The 18,532-nt window shown below is 40.1% G+C and overlaps 1 protein-coding gene across 4 annotated transcripts in view; it reads right to left on the bottom strand.

The window, feature by feature from the left end:
- The window catches only part of SLC39A12 (solute carrier family 39 member 12), an 82,478-nt gene that overhangs the window by 44,070 nt on the left and 19,876 nt on the right, over nucleotides 1-18,532 (bottom strand). For all 4 annotated transcript variants that reach the window (XM_055296684.2, XM_055296685.2, XM_055296686.2 and 1 more), the window contains exons 5-7: nucleotides 12,302-12,474; nucleotides 8,886-9,057; nucleotides 3,012-3,184 (exon numbers count right to left, since the gene is read on the bottom strand). In XM_055296684.2, the coding sequence (XP_055152659.2) occupies nucleotides 3,012-3,184; nucleotides 8,886-9,057; nucleotides 12,302-12,474 (518 nt within the window). The remainder of the gene's footprint in view (nucleotides 1-3,011; nucleotides 3,185-8,885; nucleotides 9,058-12,301; nucleotides 12,475-18,532) is intronic.

Raw genomic sequence — 18,532 nt, 5'->3', positions numbered from 1 at the left:
ACTTGTTCCACTGGGAGCATACTGTATGACTGACAATATTGTCAGGTCTCTGGGACACAAAAGGATACGAGAAATGTATTGGGAATTTTTCTGTAATTGACTCATCCCATTGGTTGAGTCATTCCATTGGTCAACCTCATGATTTCTTGTGAGCCAGTAGGTCATTCTATACCATATCCCTTCTCTTAGAGAAGGCAATTTATGAAGTAGCTTATAAATGGTTTCCAGATTTAGAATGTTACTATTAAATTTTAAAAAGGAAAAAGAAATATGTGTATAGATTATATGTATATACATTCATACATATATGTGTATAGGCATTTATGTGTACATACACATATGTACGTGTGTATAACTGAGTATACATATGTATCTACATATATACATTGTGTATTGAAATATCACTAAAAACCAATATATGTTAGCCAACTTTTTCTCTTGCTAAGGGCATTAAAGGATACCCACCTAATACTTCTAATGACCATTATTGCACAAAATAGAGAACATTTGTAATATTACAAAACAAAACAGAAAACCCCAGATCTCAAAATAAAATGTAGATCTTTCAGCTGAACAAATTTAGCTGACTAAAAAAGGCAATCATCTGAGTAACATTTTTCTCACTTCTGTGCAGACGTTTGAAAACTTGCCACAGATCACTGATTCTTCTAGCACACCACCACACTTGTCCTGCATCTTTCTTCCTCTTTCCAACAATTTTCGTCCTTGTCTCTTTTTTGTTTTTTTTTTCTTAAGACAGAGTCTCGCTCTGTTGCCCAGGGCAGTGGCACGATCTCGGCTCACTGCAACCTCTGCCTCCTGGGTTCAAGCGATTCTCCTGCCTCAGACTCCTGAGTACCTGGGGTTACAGGTGCCCACCATCACGCCCAGCTAATTTTTGTATTTTTAGTAGAGACGGGGTTTCATCATGTTGGCCAGGCTGGTCTCAAACTCCTGACCTCAGGTGATCCGCCTGCCTTGCCCTCCCAAAGTGCTGGGATTAGAGGCGTGAACCACTGTGCCCAGCTCTTGTCTCTTTCCTTAAGCAAAAGAAACTGTCTACAAAATTTTGTGAAACCCAGCTAATCTCTGAGGTTCTCCTCTGTAACATGTTGCACCCATCCTCAAGTCAAGTCCACCTTTGCTGTGGGCTACCTCATTGGGGGAGACTCAGGCTGACCTGAGAGCCTTTTTCTGCTTCTCAGGCTCCTGGGCAGTAAACAATTCTGCTACCACTGCTGTGACCTAGAAAAAAGGCCTCGGCCACCGCCTCTACTCAATCATAAGCCCTGAAATATTTCCAGGATATTAGATTATGAGGGCAATTAAAACTCATAATGGTTTTATTTTTCCAAAGCTCCCTTTGTGATTTTCAGAACACTGAATAACAATTGAGCCTCTGAGCAACAAGAGTGACCCTGCAGGAAATTGCCAGAGGCTTGTGGAAAATTTTAACCAGCTCAGGCTTTGCTGGAGTGGGGATCATTGGTCCACCATCATTCTCCCTGGTAAGAGATTTCACAGGGAAGAGAAAACCTCATCTGTAGATGACCTCAACTCAGGTTTTACTCCTTTCCTTTCTGAAAAAGAGCCTCAGCACACGTCAACAGGAGGCAGCCTCCTGGTGCTTACCTGCTCCTTAAGAGAAATCTAGACACTGTTAGTCAGGCAAGAAGGAGAATTCCACTGTGATGGCTCAAATAAAGAGACATGAAAGATAAGACTATTACAGAGGTGGGCAGGGTCAAGGGTATAAACAAAGGATAATGAGGCACCCAGAGACTGGCAATCCCAGGAAAGCATTGCCAAACTTAGGGGTGAAAGGGAAAAGGGAGGAAGGCCAGTGAGCCATGGAGCTGTGGGGAAGCTTTCCACTGGAGACGTAGCCCACGGCAAATCAGCCACTTCTAGAGCGGATGCCGGAGCCAGGAGGGAGCTGGGCACAGATGCCACTGCCTCTCTCTCCTCCTCCCCAGTTTTCCACTGTGCCCCTCATTGGCTGACCCCAAACAAAAATCCAACCTGCAAGGTAGCTGAGGAGATGCAGCCTTCTGGGCAGAATAGAAAGAAGGACAAGTGAATCCGGCCATTTTTGCTTTGCTATAAAGAAATATCTGAGGCTAGGTAATCTATAAAGAGGTTCAATGGGCTCCTGGTTCTGCAGGGTGTACAGGAAGCATGGTGTCAGCATCTGCTTCTGATGCGGGCCTCAGGAAGCTTCCAATCACAGCAGACAGTGAAGGGGAAGCAGGCACATCACATAATGAGAGAGAGAAAGCAAGAGAGAGGGAGACGGGGCGATTCTGGACTTTTAAACAACCAGGTCTTGGGTGAACTAACTGAATGGCAAATTTTTGAGACAGAGTCTCGCTCTGTCACCCATGCTGGAATGCAGTGGTATGATCTCTGCTCACTGCAACCTTCGCCTCTTGAGTTCAAGCGATTCTCCTGTCTCAGCCTCCCGAATAGCTAGATTACAGGTGCATGGCACTACACCCAGCTAATTTTTGAATTTTTAGTAGAGATGGGGTTTCACCATGCAGTCCAGGCTGGCCTCGGACTCCTGATCTCAAGTAATCCACCTGCCTTGGCATCCCAAAGTGCTGGGACTACATGCGCATGTACCATGTGCAGCTAATTTTTGTATTTTTAGTAGAGATGGGGTTTCACCACGTTGGCCAGGCTGGTCTTGAGCTCCTGGGCTCAAGCGATCTTCCCGTCTCAGCCCCCCATAGTACTGGGATTACAGGCGTGAGCCATCATGCCCTGTCACCTTTTCTTTCTTTTATTTCAAAAATACTACTACTATGGGACGAGCCTAATGTTGGAGCATCTCTTCTCTTCTACAAGTGCAGGGAGGACTTGGGGAAATAATATTTCTTTTTAAGGAAAACACCAGCCATAATACTCTCTCTTTGCAGACTCAGTAAAATTTTGCATAAATACCTCCAGTGGTTAGAAGTGAAGAGAAATGAAGCGAACTTTATCTGAAATGGAAAAGACCAGATTACCTGAGGGATAAGGTGGAGCAGAGCGTCCCCAGACAGTGTCCCGACGGCCAAGCCCACAAACAGCTGTAAGATAAGCCTGTAGTTCTCCTCACAGCTATGGAAAAGGACCAGCGCTGTCCCCAGCATGGAGCCCAGTGTGAGAAGGGTGACAGCCACCGTGCTGTAGCCGTATTCTAAGTCAAAGGAGATTGTAAACACAGTCAGTGCCCAGTGCCCTCCATTCCGGCCTCAGCTGGCAAAAATGCCAGAAGAATCGGTCTTACAGTAACAGCCAGTAGGGATATGGATTTTTTAAATAAGTGTTTTGTTTTTATTTGGAGACAGGCTCTCTCTCTGTCACCCAGCCTGGAATGTAGTGGCGCTATCATAGCTCTCTGTAGCCTCCACCTCCTAGGCTCAAGTGATCCTCCCACCTCAGCCTCCCAAGTACCTGGGACTACAGGTGCACACCATCATGCCTGACTCATTTTCTGGTATTTTTTGTTTGTAGAGATGGGGTTTTGTCATGTTCCCCAGGCTGGTCTCGAACTCCTGGACGCAAGCAATCCACTCATCTCAGCCTCCCAAATTGCTGGGTTTACAGTTGTGAGCCCACTGCCCCCACCTTGGAATTTTTAAATAAGTGTTTTGTTATTTTTGTTGTTTTTGAGACAGGTTCTCACTCTGCTGCACAAGCTGGGGTGCGGTGGTGTGATTACAGCTCGCTATAACCCTGAACTCCCAGGCTCGAGTGATCTTCCCACATCAGCCCCTCGAGCAGCTGGGACTACTAGCAGGTGGCATCACGCCTGACTAAGCTTTTATTTTTAGTAGAGATAGGGTCTCACTGTATTACGTGGGCTAGTCTCAAGCTCCTGGGCTCAAGCAATCCTCCTGCTTCACCTCCCAAAGTGATGGGATTACAGGCATAAGCCACAGCACCCAGTCTTATAATGTTATATGTGGTAAAAGGTTTTTAAATTTTTAACAGAAAGAATGAACAGATTTGCTATGGTCTAAATGTTTGTGTCTCCCCAAAATTCACATGTTGAAACCTAACCACCAAGGTGGTGGGTGGTATTAGGAAGTAAGACCTTTGGGATGTGACTAGGTTATATACTCTTCACCCCTATTGAATGGGATTAGGGTCTTTATAGGGGCTAAAGGGACTGGAGATCTTCCCTTCACCAGTCTATGAACCAAGAAGCAGACCCTCACCAGATGCCAAATCTGCTGACGCCTTGATCTTGGACTTCCCAACCTCCAGAACTGTGAGAAATAAATGTCTGTTGTTTATGTAAGCCACTCGTTTGTGGTATTTTCTTATAGCAAGGACTAAGACAAGACTTTCTTCAAATAACCCTGTTGTTTTGAAGTTACTCTGACTACCCCTTACTAAATATTATTGTGGCAAGCAAGGACTGAGCTCACCTCCAACCCTCAAAGAAATAAATTTCTCTCACTTGAAACTACAACACCCACTGACAGACACTAGTAAAAATTTCCCTTTAATCATATCTTAAACTTCTCAGAGGCAAAAAACTAGCTCTTACATAGGAAGCATAAGGTTTGGCAGTATTGTAGACCTATGTTTGTGTATAAAATGAGGACACGTTTTGGAAGAACTTCCTTCCAAAAGCTGTCTGAATTATTTGTAATGTCCAGAGTGATATTATTTTAGTGACTAAAATGAGTAATGTTATTGGTGAAAACAGATCAATGAATGTGTAACAGTCGATAATAAAAATCTGAACAATCTACATTTTGGATGATTGCAATGACTTTTATAATCCTTAGAATTTCATGTTTCTAGGCTTCCTTTTAAAAAATATAAAGTATAATTTATAAGTTTATTTGAAAGAAAAAAAAAATATATATATATGAAGGGAGAAGAAATAAAGGAGAAAAGGGAAGAGATAAGATTAAAAGAGAGGGAGGAAATGACTTTCAGAGTCAAGTACAGATAACATAGAGATAAGGAGTTATCTATGACATCATTTTCATCTGCTTGTAGATATTCAAAGCAAATGCTTATTTCTCTACCTATTTAGAAATTACTAACAAGTCATGGCAAACTAGTTAGTAAACAATAAGGAAAGCTCATTATGAAATTAAACTATCACTTTCTTCAGTGACTACAGATACACAGTAAGTTAAATCAAACAATCATGGCATCAAAACACTTGAAGTTCATTGCAATATTTTTTTTAAAAAACTATCCTCTTAAAGTTTGTTAAAACAGAAAATTTTTCATTCTCATCATCCTTGCATTTTTCTAAAAGGTTCATTCTTTAAATTAGATCATTTTATTTTTATTTTTGAGACAGTCTCACTCTGTCACCCAGGCTGGAGTGCTGCGGCACCATCTCGGCTCGCTGCAACCTCCACCTCCCGGGCTCAAGTGATTCTCCTGCTTCAGCCTCCTGAGTAGCTGGGACTACAGGTGACCACCACCATGTCTGGCTAATTTTTGTATTTTTAGTAGAGACGGGGTTCCATCATGTTGGCCAGGCTAGTCTCAAACTCCTGACCTCAAATGATCCACTGCCTTGGCCTCCCAAAGAGCTGAAATTACAGGCATGAGCCACCATGCCCAGCCTAGATCATTTTAATAATGTAACTGGTAACAGAAAAATAGGCTTGTGATATTAAGAGGACTTTACTGAAATATAAGTTCTAAATTACCCAGGGGTTTAACATTAAAATAGAGTTGGCAGTATACTCAGAAGAGGCAAAAAAAAACTTTTAAGCATCTATTCCTGTACCCCCACTACCACATTTTCATCGCTATGGAATCCCTATAAAATGGTTTAGAAGCAAGGTGAAATGAAGAGTTGTTCTTCTATGGGTAGAGAGTTTTAGTTTTGCAAGATGAAAAAGTTCTATTATCTATTGCACGACAATGTGAATATACTGAATTGTGAATATAGTGAATTGTGCAAATACAAATGGTTAAGATGGCAAACTGTATGTCATATGTATTGATCAGACACCTACATCACCACGTCTTTCATCATTCTAATGTAATAAAAACACTCATGCTATAGAAACTTCCCTGAAAATCTTCAACCAAGTTTCATATCCCATTCTTTCCCACAAAGACTGTATATGGGAATGCCATTCTTTTCATTTATTACATAAATCAAAGATATTTGAATAGTAACATGGGCACCTGGACGTCTAATAAAATTTAAAGCTGTCCCATTTTAGAAGTGGTAACTGCAAAAGACCACAAAAGGCCAAGAAAGCGCAATGACAAATCAAGGTATGATATTTCCCAGGCAAAAGGCAAAGTTGAAACTCCTTCAGTTATTTTGCTACACCCCACCCCTGTGGGTTCCTACCCATGCAGGAAAATGAATGTTTCATAACTTCAGAGGTTAGCAAATCTTTTTAGATTCTCTATGAGTCATATTTCACTTGCTTTCATGTAGGAAGGATAGCCTCAAAACCGTAAAATATCTGACCTGTGGTCACAGGACTCTGCTAATTTACCCCAGGTCCCTGAATAGGTGCCATGAAGTCTTGGTTGGCGTCAGGCAACTTGCAGACAGGTTCTAAAGTTTCCCGTTATTACAATAGAGCTTGACCTAGTCACTAAACTCTTAGCCACTTCTGAGCAGCTACTTTGAATAGGTCTGAAACTTAATTTGTACATGGCCATAATACTCTTTCCTGGAAACTCAATTGAAGGTGGTGCTTAGCGGTTGAGTTTCAGTATACTCAACAGTATTTTCTTAATAATGTCTCCCCAAGTCCTCCCGCTTTCAATATAATATCGTACATTTCTATAATTTCGAAAGAACTTTTGAAATTAAAGCCTTTCCCTATTCACATAATGCAACATTTTCGATTGAGGACAGTGATGTTTTTCTAGGTTTTTTGTTGTTGCTGTTGTTGTTTTTGAGATGGAGTCTCACCCTGTCGCCCAGGCTGGAGTGCAATGGCGTGATCTCGGCTCACTGCAACCTCCGCCTCCCGGGTTCAAACGATTCTCCTGCCTCAGCCTCCCGAGTAGCTGGGATTATAGGTGCCCGCCACCATACTCAGCTAATTTTTGTATTTTTAGTAGAGACAGGGTTTCTTTCACCACGTTGGCCAGGCTGGTCTCGAACTCCTGACCTCATGATCCACCCACCTCGGACTCCCAAAATGCTGGGATTACAGGTTTGAGCCACCGTGCCCGGCCTATGTTCTTGTTTTTAAGACAGGGTGTCTGTCATCCAACTGGAGTGCAATGGCACTGTCATAGCTCACTACAGCCTCGAACTGCTGGGCTCCAACGATCCTCCTGCCTCAACCTCCCAAGTATCTGAGACCACAGGTACGTGCCAGCATGCCTGGCTAATTTTTCTTTTTGTAGAGATGGGGTATCCCTATGTTGCCCAGGCTAGTCTCAAATTCCTGGGCTCAAGCAATCCTCCTGCCTTGCCCTCCCAAAATACTAGGATTATAGGCATGAGACACTGCACCTGGCCCCTTTCTAGATTCTTTAGTGAGTGTGACATGTTGGGATGTTTCCCAGGAAGACTATTCCCCAGAAGTGTCTAGAAGTTCATTCGAGAAGAGATACAACTTTTTTCATAGGTCTTAATTTCAAAACCCTTTTCCGAGTGGCCTGTACATTCCAGTCCCAAGCCAGGTGGTAGGAATGTCAACGCTGCCAGGGATGCTCCTAGATGCCTCAGTGCTGTCTTCACCCGTTTTCTGAGACTCACTGAACGACCACCAAGTGCTGAGTTATTTAGCTGCTCACTATTAATGAAGCTCTTTTTCTCTTAGTGAATGTGGAATCTTAGATATTTAGGCCTGGCATGTTTTTGTTCACATAACATTTTCAATTAGGCCACTTGATGTTACAGAATCCACTGTGAGTTAGAGGTGGGCAGCTGAACAACTCAGCTATGATTGGTATTGCAGGCTATCTCAAAGACAAAGAAACACAGCTCTGAGAAAATAATATATCTAAGGCCCTCAGGTCAATGATAAGTTAATTGTCACATTTTTACTAGATAACATGGATTGTTCTCAACCATTTTTTTTTTTGTCTTTTAAATATACAGAGCTTTAAATTTACTGAAGATATTTTTGTCCACGTCATCCCATTTGAACCTCACAGGTACCCACTGAAGCCCTCGGAGAGATCTCACCTGTTGCAATGACTCAGTGGGATACAGTTAACTGCATATATTGATCCCTTCCCTTCCTGGGGCTGACAGCTACATCTGGGAGGCTGGTATCTCCCTGCACGGGTTACCTTCATCCCACAGCAGCCCAGTGAGCTTTGGTTTATTGTAATGTGTTTTCATTTTTTATACATGCCATGATGTAAGAAAGGCAGCCCTATGGGATATCACTGCTTTCCACTGGGCTGGAAAAGAAACAGTCTTGGGGAGAAATTGCTTAAGATCACAAAGTGAGGAAAAAAAGCATGACTCAGCTCTGCATTCCGCATTCCAATGCTATTGCTTTCTCTTTTACCATGCCACGTCTCAACTATGGCCTTTTATGTTGATCCGTGATTGAGTCAACTATAGAAGACATAATTAATTCATATAAACCACATACAAATATAAAATATTCATTGAAGAGTAGTATGTATTGTGGTTAGAAACAAGGATTCCAGGGCCAGCTCGCCTGGGTTTGAATGGCAACTCCATCACTTCCCAGCTGTGTGTCCTTGGGAAAGTCAATTAATCTCTCTGTGCCTCAGTTTCCTCATCTGTAAAATGGGAATAATAATATCTACCTTGTAGCATTGTTAGGAGGATTAAATGAGTTGATACATGTAAAATGTTTAGAACAGAGCCTGGTATAGAGTAAGTATCCTGCGTTTACAATTATTATTGCATACATTGTGCACATCAGCTTTCTGAAGGAAGATCTAGAACTTACTCTCCAGAGTGGTAGGTGGCAGCTTTGCTTGTTGGTCCTTGGGCAAGTGGCAGGAGCAGCTGAGGAGTTGCTGGATGATCCCTGGACTCATTTGCTTAAAGTCCTCCTTAGAAATGGGTGAGAGGCCCTTCTGCAGAAATATCTCCACCAGCTGCCTAGCAGAGAAGCAAGTCTGTGTGAGGAAAACGTAAAATTGTTACTAATCTCAGCATATTTAAACTAGATTGTCCACCAGTTGTCATTCTTGAGGAGTGAATTCTAGATGGAATAGCTAGAACACACACATGAAGCCGGTACGACACATGTTTCCCTGAAAACTTTCAGCTATACGTAATTCCTAAGGATATTTTAAATCTCTGACCAGAGTCTGCAATACCTCATTTTCATTCTGAGCCTTATTTAGTATGAGTTTTGCACTTTTTCTTTCCTAGAAAGACACATTATGTTTTACAATGTGTTGAGTGGTATTGTAACCAGCAGCCTTAGGATGCCTTGATGTTTTTGTTCTTTTTCAATGAGGATAGCTTTGTGTTAACAAAGACTTCACACAATAAACAGAAGTCCTATGGTAATAAGGTCACTGTCTTTAATACTGTTTGATTTTGTCAGCCTGTGTAGGCAACGTGTACTTTCAAAAGTCCTAAAAGCAAAGGTAAAATTTTTGAAAGTAAAGCTATGTCAACTAGCTGCTGTGTAAATACCAAATGATATAGCTACTTCTCTCAACTGACATATCCCTTCTCCACAGAGACACACACACACACACACACACACACACACACACAGTTGAAAACATCATTATTTCTTACTGACTTTACTGATTTTTACCTAAATCTTTACAATTTGTTTTCATACTGTATAGGCATATTTATGAGAGAGAAGAATAAGAGCAAATGCCACAGTCTCTAAAAATGGACACAAGACATTTGTCCACCTCAGAATAAAGGTTGACATTGTGTACTTCAAAAATTACAATTTAAAAGTTTTAATAGGCGAATGAGAACGACGGGTAGTTTCACTCTCACAAATGGATGTTTTCTATTGAAATAAGACCCCAATGCAATGTCTCTGTGATCTTTAGTTGTGATCAGTAAGGTATTGTTTTAAAAATCAGTGGTTTGCAAAGCTGATTTGGTTTGCCATGCTGTATAATTTAGAGATTTTTTTAACGAAGGCACTTTGCTAATCTGTAAATAATGATGACATAGTTGCTGTTTGTCTTTTTCCTCCACATAAAAATCTTTAGAGATGATTTCATGGATACAAAGTTTTATCTTGATCAGGAAATGTTTGGGTGCATGGAACAGAACCCACTGAAATCAGAAAACCAAGAGGAGATTGTATTAGAAAGGCACAGATGGTCTCAAAGAACCCAGGGATTCAAAGAATGCCCACACTTCATAAGGAATGACAACTTGAAGCTGGGAAATCAAAGATGCATGATCTCTGCCCACAATCTTCTTCCCACCCCCGCCCTCCTCTCCCTCCCTGAGCCAAGTATTTTCTTTTTTCTGTTTCCCTCTGCATACATCTATTTCCTTTCACAGTTTGGTCCTCTCTCGTAAACTCACGGCCATATAAGCCCCAACTCTAAAGTGACTTTTCACTCCAAGAACCCAAGAATGCTGCATCTACAAGTCCTGAGAGAGATCTGATTGATTCAGCAAAGCCACAGATGGTATCTCTTGGGTCAGGCGTCCATTTAGTTCAATCAGTTTTGCCCAAGTAGTAGGAGATGGAATAAAGCTGTTCAAACATGGATGCCAACCTCACTCCTGTGGGTGAAGAAGGCATTTCTCAGTAAGGGATTGGGCAAGAACTCCAGAAAGTTTCTGCTACAAAAAGCATCCACAGAAAGCTAAATTTGTGTTTCTTTTTTCCCTTTATCAAAATAATGTACACCAAAGACAAGCTTCTCTTTTGCACCACTTGTTATTGACAGAATGTAATTATTTCATCATCAGTAATATTGACAAAAATAAAGGGACACTGGCAACAAACTTTTGATGATAGTTTCATAATACAATTCCTATCAGAAAATGCCTGACTGGTAAATAAAGGAATGGAGAGAGAAACAAGAAGAGAATACCAAGGGTCTTTCTCCAGTTTGTTGTCAAGAAGTTGAATAGTTTCTAGTTTTAGAATACCTTCTCACAGAGTAAGGTTATTCTATTACAAACTTCTGCGCCCTTAATCTTCGCTTGCTGCTCTTGTGCCATTTAGGTCATTAAGTAAATTTCTTCTGAAATCACTAATATAAATGTCCTTACTGGGGACTCATTATATTCTATAAAATTTTGAACACGACATATTTTTTATAAAGAAAATGAAAATTCAGGTTATGCAGCCAACAATCTTTAAAACATCTTTATTCCTTCCTATGTAATTTTGAAATACGTTTGTACTTGCGTTGACGTTATCAGATTTCTACGGAAGCTTTACAAATATATTCAAAAGCAGTGGTTTCTAATCTTTAGTTTTGACAATTACTTGCAGGGCTTGTTAAAAGACAGAGTTCTGGGCTCTAGTCTTGGAGTTTATGATTCAGTAGATTCTGGGTTGGGGCCTGAGGATGTACATTTCCAACAAGTTCCCAGGTAGTACTGCTGCTGCTGGCCTAGGCACAACCCTTGGAAAACCATCGACCTAATAATATAGGCAGAGTCCTCAAATCCGGTGTCCCACATTAGAATCCCATCAAGAATCACAAAGAAAGTGACATGTTGGAACAGAGAAGAATTATTGGAGAAGAGGTTGTTTTGTTTGTTTGGCACAGAAAATGATTATTAGCATACTTAGAAGATGCATGCCTTAAATAACCCCTAAATTTTAAGAAATAACCTTTATTCTTTATTCACATAAGGTCTCCATGAAGAGACCCTATTTGTTCTTTCTGAGAGTTGGCCCTAATTAAGGAAACTTCACAAACATGGATTAATAGGGAGATCAACTCTTGTCGCCTGCAGTTGAATACAGTAAACATGAGTTTGAGTCAACTTCAACAGATTGCTTTTATACATGGCAGAAGTAACAGAAATTAACTTTTAAGATACATAATAGCAAAAATATGTGCCTATTTTTGTTCAACATTGTATCTCTCATGGCCAGGATGATTAGTGGTGTACATAAAATGCTCAATATGTTTTCTGAATTAATTATTAATTAATTCAATCTGAACCCAAGCGAAGAAAAAGCAATATATTTCATTCCACTATATACCTTGGCTTTGTTTTTATGTCTACAGAGATACACTTGTAGAAAAAGAAAACTGTAACTACATGGTGGAACTAGAGTATTTTGACTTTTCAAGATAATACACAATATTCTTTAAGTTTTCTACAACTCTAATAAAACTTTCACAGCTGGGCTTCCTTTGACAGTAGCAAATGCTTGAATAAGAGAAACAATGGCAATACCTGATCCCAGGAAATTGGACCATCCTCAGACTCTTTGTCCACGGGTGAAGAGAAATTAGAATAGTCCTGATCATGGGTTATTATGTTGTTTTGTTTCCTTTGAAGTTGATGGATTTTATCCTTTTTGATACAAGTACTTCTGGTCCAGAGAGTGTTGAGGAGTTGGTCTAGTTCTAGAAATTTCAAATAAAATCTAGTGTCACATAGAATAGATAAGTTCAGAATAGTCACAATTTCACATAGCTACAGCATAGATATTCCCTTACAAAGAATTCTCATCATTTTTAAGCCCTAGAGATGATGGAATGGGCATTTCCACCAATGAAAATGCCTTCCATTGAGTTAAGTATTTTCTTTTTCTATGTAAATTTTTTTTAATGTAAATTAAAGATGAAACTGGCCTAATCCTTAGGAAATTGTTCCCTGGAGGCATTATACGTCCATCATAGATTAATTATTACTTTAGTTAAGTCAATCAAATTGTTTTCCTTTTAAGTGTATATGCAAAAGAGAGAAAAGCCGTGAATGGGAGACAAGATTCTAGAAACAAACTAGATCTTCTTTTCTAATGCAACTATGGTATGGCAGTCAGTTTAAAGATCACAGATTAGTTTCCCTCAGCATAGCTCTAGGCTTTTAAAAAATAATTTGTACAAAGAAGAAATAAATATAATAGCAAATTGATATGGATTTATACATCTTATGATTAAAATGGAATTTTCCTAAATGTTATCAACAGTGGTAGAAAAAAAAAGCAGTCAATAAATACATCTCAGTATTTCCAGATGTTGGATTCAGCAAATACAGACTTTAAAGGAGCTATTATGTTTAAGGAACTAAAGGAAATTATATTTAAAGAATTAAAGGAAAGTTTGACAGTAATAAATCAACTAATAGCAATTTTTAATAAGGAAATCTAAATTATATAAATGTCCAAATGAAAATTCTGGAGTTGAAGAATATTAAGACAATAAGTGAAACAAAAAGTTCACTAGAGGAACTCAACAGCATATTTGAGAGGGCAGAAGAAAAAAATCACTGAACATGAGTATAGATTAACAGAAATAATTCATTCTAAAGAACAGAAAGAGAAAAAGAACAAGTGTCAGAGACCTGTAACAAGAGCAAGTATACCAATGTATATATATTGGCAGTCAGAGAAAGGAGAAAGAGAAAGGATTAGAAAAAAATATTGGAGGAAATAATGGCCAAAACTTTCAAAATCTGATGTAAAAGCCTGAACATACATGTTCAAGAAGCATATCAAACATCAAGTAAGATAAATACAAAAAGATTCACATCCAGACACATTGTAGTCAAACTGCTGAAAGTCAAAGATAAAATCTTGAGGCCCAGCATCGTGGCTCACACCTGTGATCCCAGCACTTTGGGGGGCCAAGGCGGGTGGATCACCTGAGGTCGGAAGTTCAAGACCAGCCTGGCCAACATGGTGAAACCACCTCTCTACTAAAAGAGAAATACAAAAATTAGCCAGGCATGGTGGCAGGTGCCCGTAATCCAAGCTACTCAGGAAGCTGAGGCGAGAGAATCGCTTGAACCCAGGAGATGGAGGTTGCAGTGAGCTGAGATGTCAACACTGCACTCCAGCCTGGGCAACAGACTGAGAATCCATCTCAAAAAAAAACAAAAACAAAAAACAACAACCACAACAGAAGATAAAATCTTGAAAGCAGCAAAAGAAAATGACTCATCACCTACCTGGGAGCATCACTACAATTAATAACTGACCTCATCTAAATAATGGGGGCCAGAAGGTAGTGAAATGATATATTCAAAGAGCTAAAGAAAAAAACTGGAGGAGGCAGAGCAAGATGGCAGAATAGAAGACTCCACCAATCATCTCCCACAAGGACACCAATTTAACAACTATCTACACAAGAAAAGCACCTTCATAAAAACTAAAATTCAGGCGAGACCTCATTATACCTGGTTGTAACTTCATATTACTGAAACAGGCACTGAAGAGATAGAAAAAAACAGTTTTGAATCTCTGATGTCACCCCTCTCCCATCTCCCCAGCAGCAGCAGTGTTGTGCCGAGAGCATCTCTGGGTACTGACAGCGGCGGGGCATGGCAATTGTGAGGCATTGAACTCAATGCCGTCCTGTTATAGCAGAAAGGAAAACAGGACCAAACTCAGCTGACATCTGCCCATGGAGGAAGCATTTAAACCAGCCCTAGCCAGAGGGGAACCCCTGATCCTAGCAGTTAGAACCTGACTTCCCCAACAAGCCTTGCCACCTCAGGCTAAAGTGCTCTGGGGTGCTAATAAGCTTGAAAGGCAGTTTAGGCCACAAGGACAGCGACTTTTACGTGAGTCCTAGGGCTGTACTGGACCTAGAGGCACTGGACTTGGATAGTGGGGCACATGACCTACTGAGACACTGGCCAGGACAATGCTGGCATTACCCCTCCCTAACCTCAGGCTGCTCATTACCCCAAAAGATACCCCTTACTTCCACTTAAGGAACGGAGAGGAAAGAGTGGGGAGGACTCTGTATTGCATCTTGGATACCAGCTCAGCCACAGCAGGATCGGGCAGTGGTTAGAGTTGCAAGGTCCTGTTCCCAGGTCCTTGCTCTCAGACAACATTTCTAGACATGCCCTGGGCCAGAAAGGAACCTGCTACCTTGAAGGGAAGGACCCAGTCGAGGCAGGACTTGTCACCTGCGAACTGAAGAGCTCTTGGGCTCTAAACAACCAGCAGTGATACCCAAGTACTATGTCAAGGGCCTTGGGTGAGGCTCTGAGATTTGCTGGCTTCAGGTATCAGCTCAGCTACAGTGTGTTAGAGCACCAAGCAGACTCTTGGGGTGGGGAGCCCCAAATTCCAGGACTTGGCCCTTGGACGGGATTTCTGGACCTGTCCTGGGCCTAGAGGAGCCCACTGACCTGAAGGGGTGAGTCCTAGGCTAGGCAGCATTCACCAGAAGTTGATTCAAGAGCCCTTGGGCCTTAAGGGAACATTGGCGGTAGTCTGGCAGCTCTCCCCATGGACCTGTGGTGGTGTTGGCCACAGGGTAAGGCTCCTCTGCCTTTGTAAAGGGGAGGTAAGAGTGAGAAGGACTACGTCTTGTGATTCGAGTGCCAGTTCAGCTGCAATATAGTAGAACACCAGGTAGACTTCTAAGGTTTTTGACTCTAGTTCCTGGCTCCTGTATGGCACCTCTGGACCTGCCTGGGAACTGGGGTAACTTGTCACCCTGAAGAGTAGAAGACAAGCCTGGTTGGCTTCACCACCTGCTGATTGTAGAGTCCCAAGGCCTTGAGCAAACATAGCCGGGGAGTGGTTACAGGGGGCCTCGGGTGAGACCCAGTGCTGTGCTGGCTTCAGGTCTAACCCAGTGTGGTCATAGTGGTAGTGGCCACAGTGGTGCTTGTGTCAGTACACTGTCAGTTTCAGGTGGCTCAGAACGGAGAGTGAGAGACTCCATTTGTTTAGGAGAAAGGGAAGAGAACAAGAGTCTCTGCCTGGTAATCCAAAGAATTCTCCAGGATCTTGTCCAGGACCAGATATCTGTATGAGTCTGCAAGAACTACAGTGTTACAAGGTTTGGGGTGCAGATATAGCAGATCTGTATCCTAAAGCAGATACAGCATAGATCACACACCTAAGTCCCTTGGACTATCTGGAAAGCCTTCCCAAGAACAATAGGTACAAACAAGTCCAGACAGTGATGACTACAATAAATACCTAAGTCTTCAATGCCCAGACACAAACGAATATCTACAAGTATCAAGATATTCCACGAAAAAAATGACCTCACCAAATGAATTAAATAAGTCACCAGGGAACAATTCTGGAGAAACAGAGATATGTGACTTTTCAGACAGAGAATTCAAAATGGCTGTTTTGAGGAAACTCAATGAAATTTCAGATAACACAGAGAAGGAATTCAGAACTCAGATAAATTTGACAAAGATTAAAATTATTAAAAAGAACCCAATAATTAAAAATAAAATATTTTAAAATATTAAATAATTAAAAAATAATTTAAAAAATTCTGGAGCTAAAAAATGCAATTGGCATACTGAAGAATTCATCAGACTCTTAATAGCAGAACTGATCAAGTGGAAGAAAAAATTAATAAGCTTGCAGATGGGCTATTTGAAAATACACAGAGGAGACAAAAGAATTTTAAAAAAATGAAGCACAACTACCGAATCTAGCAAATCTGAGTTATTGGCCGCAAAGAGGAGATGGGGAGAGAGATGGGGTAGAAAGGTAATTTAAAAGGATAATAACAGAGAACTTCCCAACCCTAAAGAAAGACATCAATATCCAAGTACAAGAAGGTTATAGAACACCAAGCAGATTTGACCCAAAGACGACTACCTCAAGGCATTTAATAAGCAAACTACAAAAGATCAAAGATAAAGAAAGGATCCTAAAAGCAGCAGGAGAAAAGGAACAAATATACAATGGAACTCCAACATGTCTGACAGCAGACTTTTCAGTGGAAAACTTACAGGCCAGGAGAAAGTGGCATAACATATTTAAAGTGCTGAAGGAAGAAAACTGTTACCCTAGAATAGCATATCCTGTGAAAATATTCTTCAAACATGAAGGAGAAATAAAGATTTTCCCAGACAAGTAAAAGCTGAGGGATTTTATTAATTCTAGACCAGACCTATAAAAAATGCTAAAGGGACTACTTCAATCAGAAAGAAATAGATGTTAATAAATAATAATAATCACCTGAAGGTACAAAACTCACTAGTAATTACACAGAAAAACACAGAATTCTGTAACACTGTAACTGTTGTGTAAACTACTCCCATCCTCAGTAGGAAGACTAAATAATAAACCAACGAAATACAATAACTACAAGAACTCTTCAAGACATAGCACAAAGTGATATAAATAGAAACAACAAAAAGCTTAAAAGTTGGGGGACAAAATTAAGGCACAGAGTTTTTATTAATTTTCTTTTTACTTGGTTTTTGCTTATACAAACAGTGCTAAGTTTTTGTCAGTTTAAAATAATGGATTATAAGATAGAATTTGCAAATCTCATGATAACCTCAAAACAGAAAACATACAATGGATACACAAAAAATAAAAGCAAGAAACTAAATCATATCACCAGAGAAAATCACCTTCATTAAAGAAGACAGAAAGGAAAGAAAATGACCATAAAACAACCAGAAAACAAATAACAAAATGGCAGGAGCGAGTCCTCACTTATCAATAATAACATTGAATGTAAATGAAGTAAACTCTCCAATCAAAAGACACAGACCGGTAGAATAGATAAAAAAAATAAGACCTTTGATCTATTGCCTATAAGAAACATATTTCACCTATAAATACACACATAGACCAAAAGTAAAGGGATAGAAGAAGATACTCCATGCCAATGGAAACCAAAAATAAAAGCAGGAGTCACTATCCTTATATCAGACAAAATAGATTTCAAGACAAAGACTGCAAGAAGGGACAAAAGTCATTATATAATGATAAAAGAGTCAATCCAGCAAGAGGACTTAATAATTTTAAATATATATGCACCCAACACTGGAGCACCCAGATATATAAAGCAAATATTGTTAGAGCTACAGAGAGACATAAGCCACAGCACAATAACAGCTGGAGACTTCAACACCCCACTGTCAGCATTAGACATATCTTCCAGACAGAAAATCAACGAAGTAAGATTAAACTTAATCTGCACTATACGACCAAATGGATCTAATATATATTTACAGAACATTTCATCCAACAGCTGCAGAATACACATTCTTTTCTTCAGCACATGGGTCATTCTCAAGGACAGACCATACGTTAGGTCACAAAACAAGTCTCAACATATTTTAAAAAATTAAAATAATATCAAGCATCTTCTCTGACCATAATGGAATGAAACGAGAAATCAATAACAAGAGGAATTTCTGAAAACTATGCAAATATATAGAAATTAAACAATATGCTCCTGAATGGCCAATGGGTCAATGAATAAATTAACAAGGACATAGAAAAATTTCTTGAAACAAATGATAATGGAAACACAACATACCAAAACCTATGAGAAACAACAAAAGTGGTATTAAGAGGAAAGTTTATAGCTATAAGTGCCTACATTGAAAAAGAGGAAAGATTTCAAATTAACAATCTAACAATGCATTTTAAAGAACTAGAGCAGCAAGAGCAAACCAAACCTAAAATGAGTGGAAGCAAAGAAATAATAAAGATTAGAACAGAAATAAATG

This window comes from Symphalangus syndactylus, chromosome 10 (genome assembly GCF_028878055.3).
Source record: "Symphalangus syndactylus isolate Jambi chromosome 10, NHGRI_mSymSyn1-v2.1_pri, whole genome shotgun sequence".
Classification (NCBI taxonomy): Eukaryota; Metazoa; Chordata; class Mammalia; order Primates; family Hylobatidae; genus Symphalangus; species Symphalangus syndactylus.
Note: the sequence above shows the minus strand (reverse complement) of the source record. Positions and strands in the feature narration are given on the sequence as shown.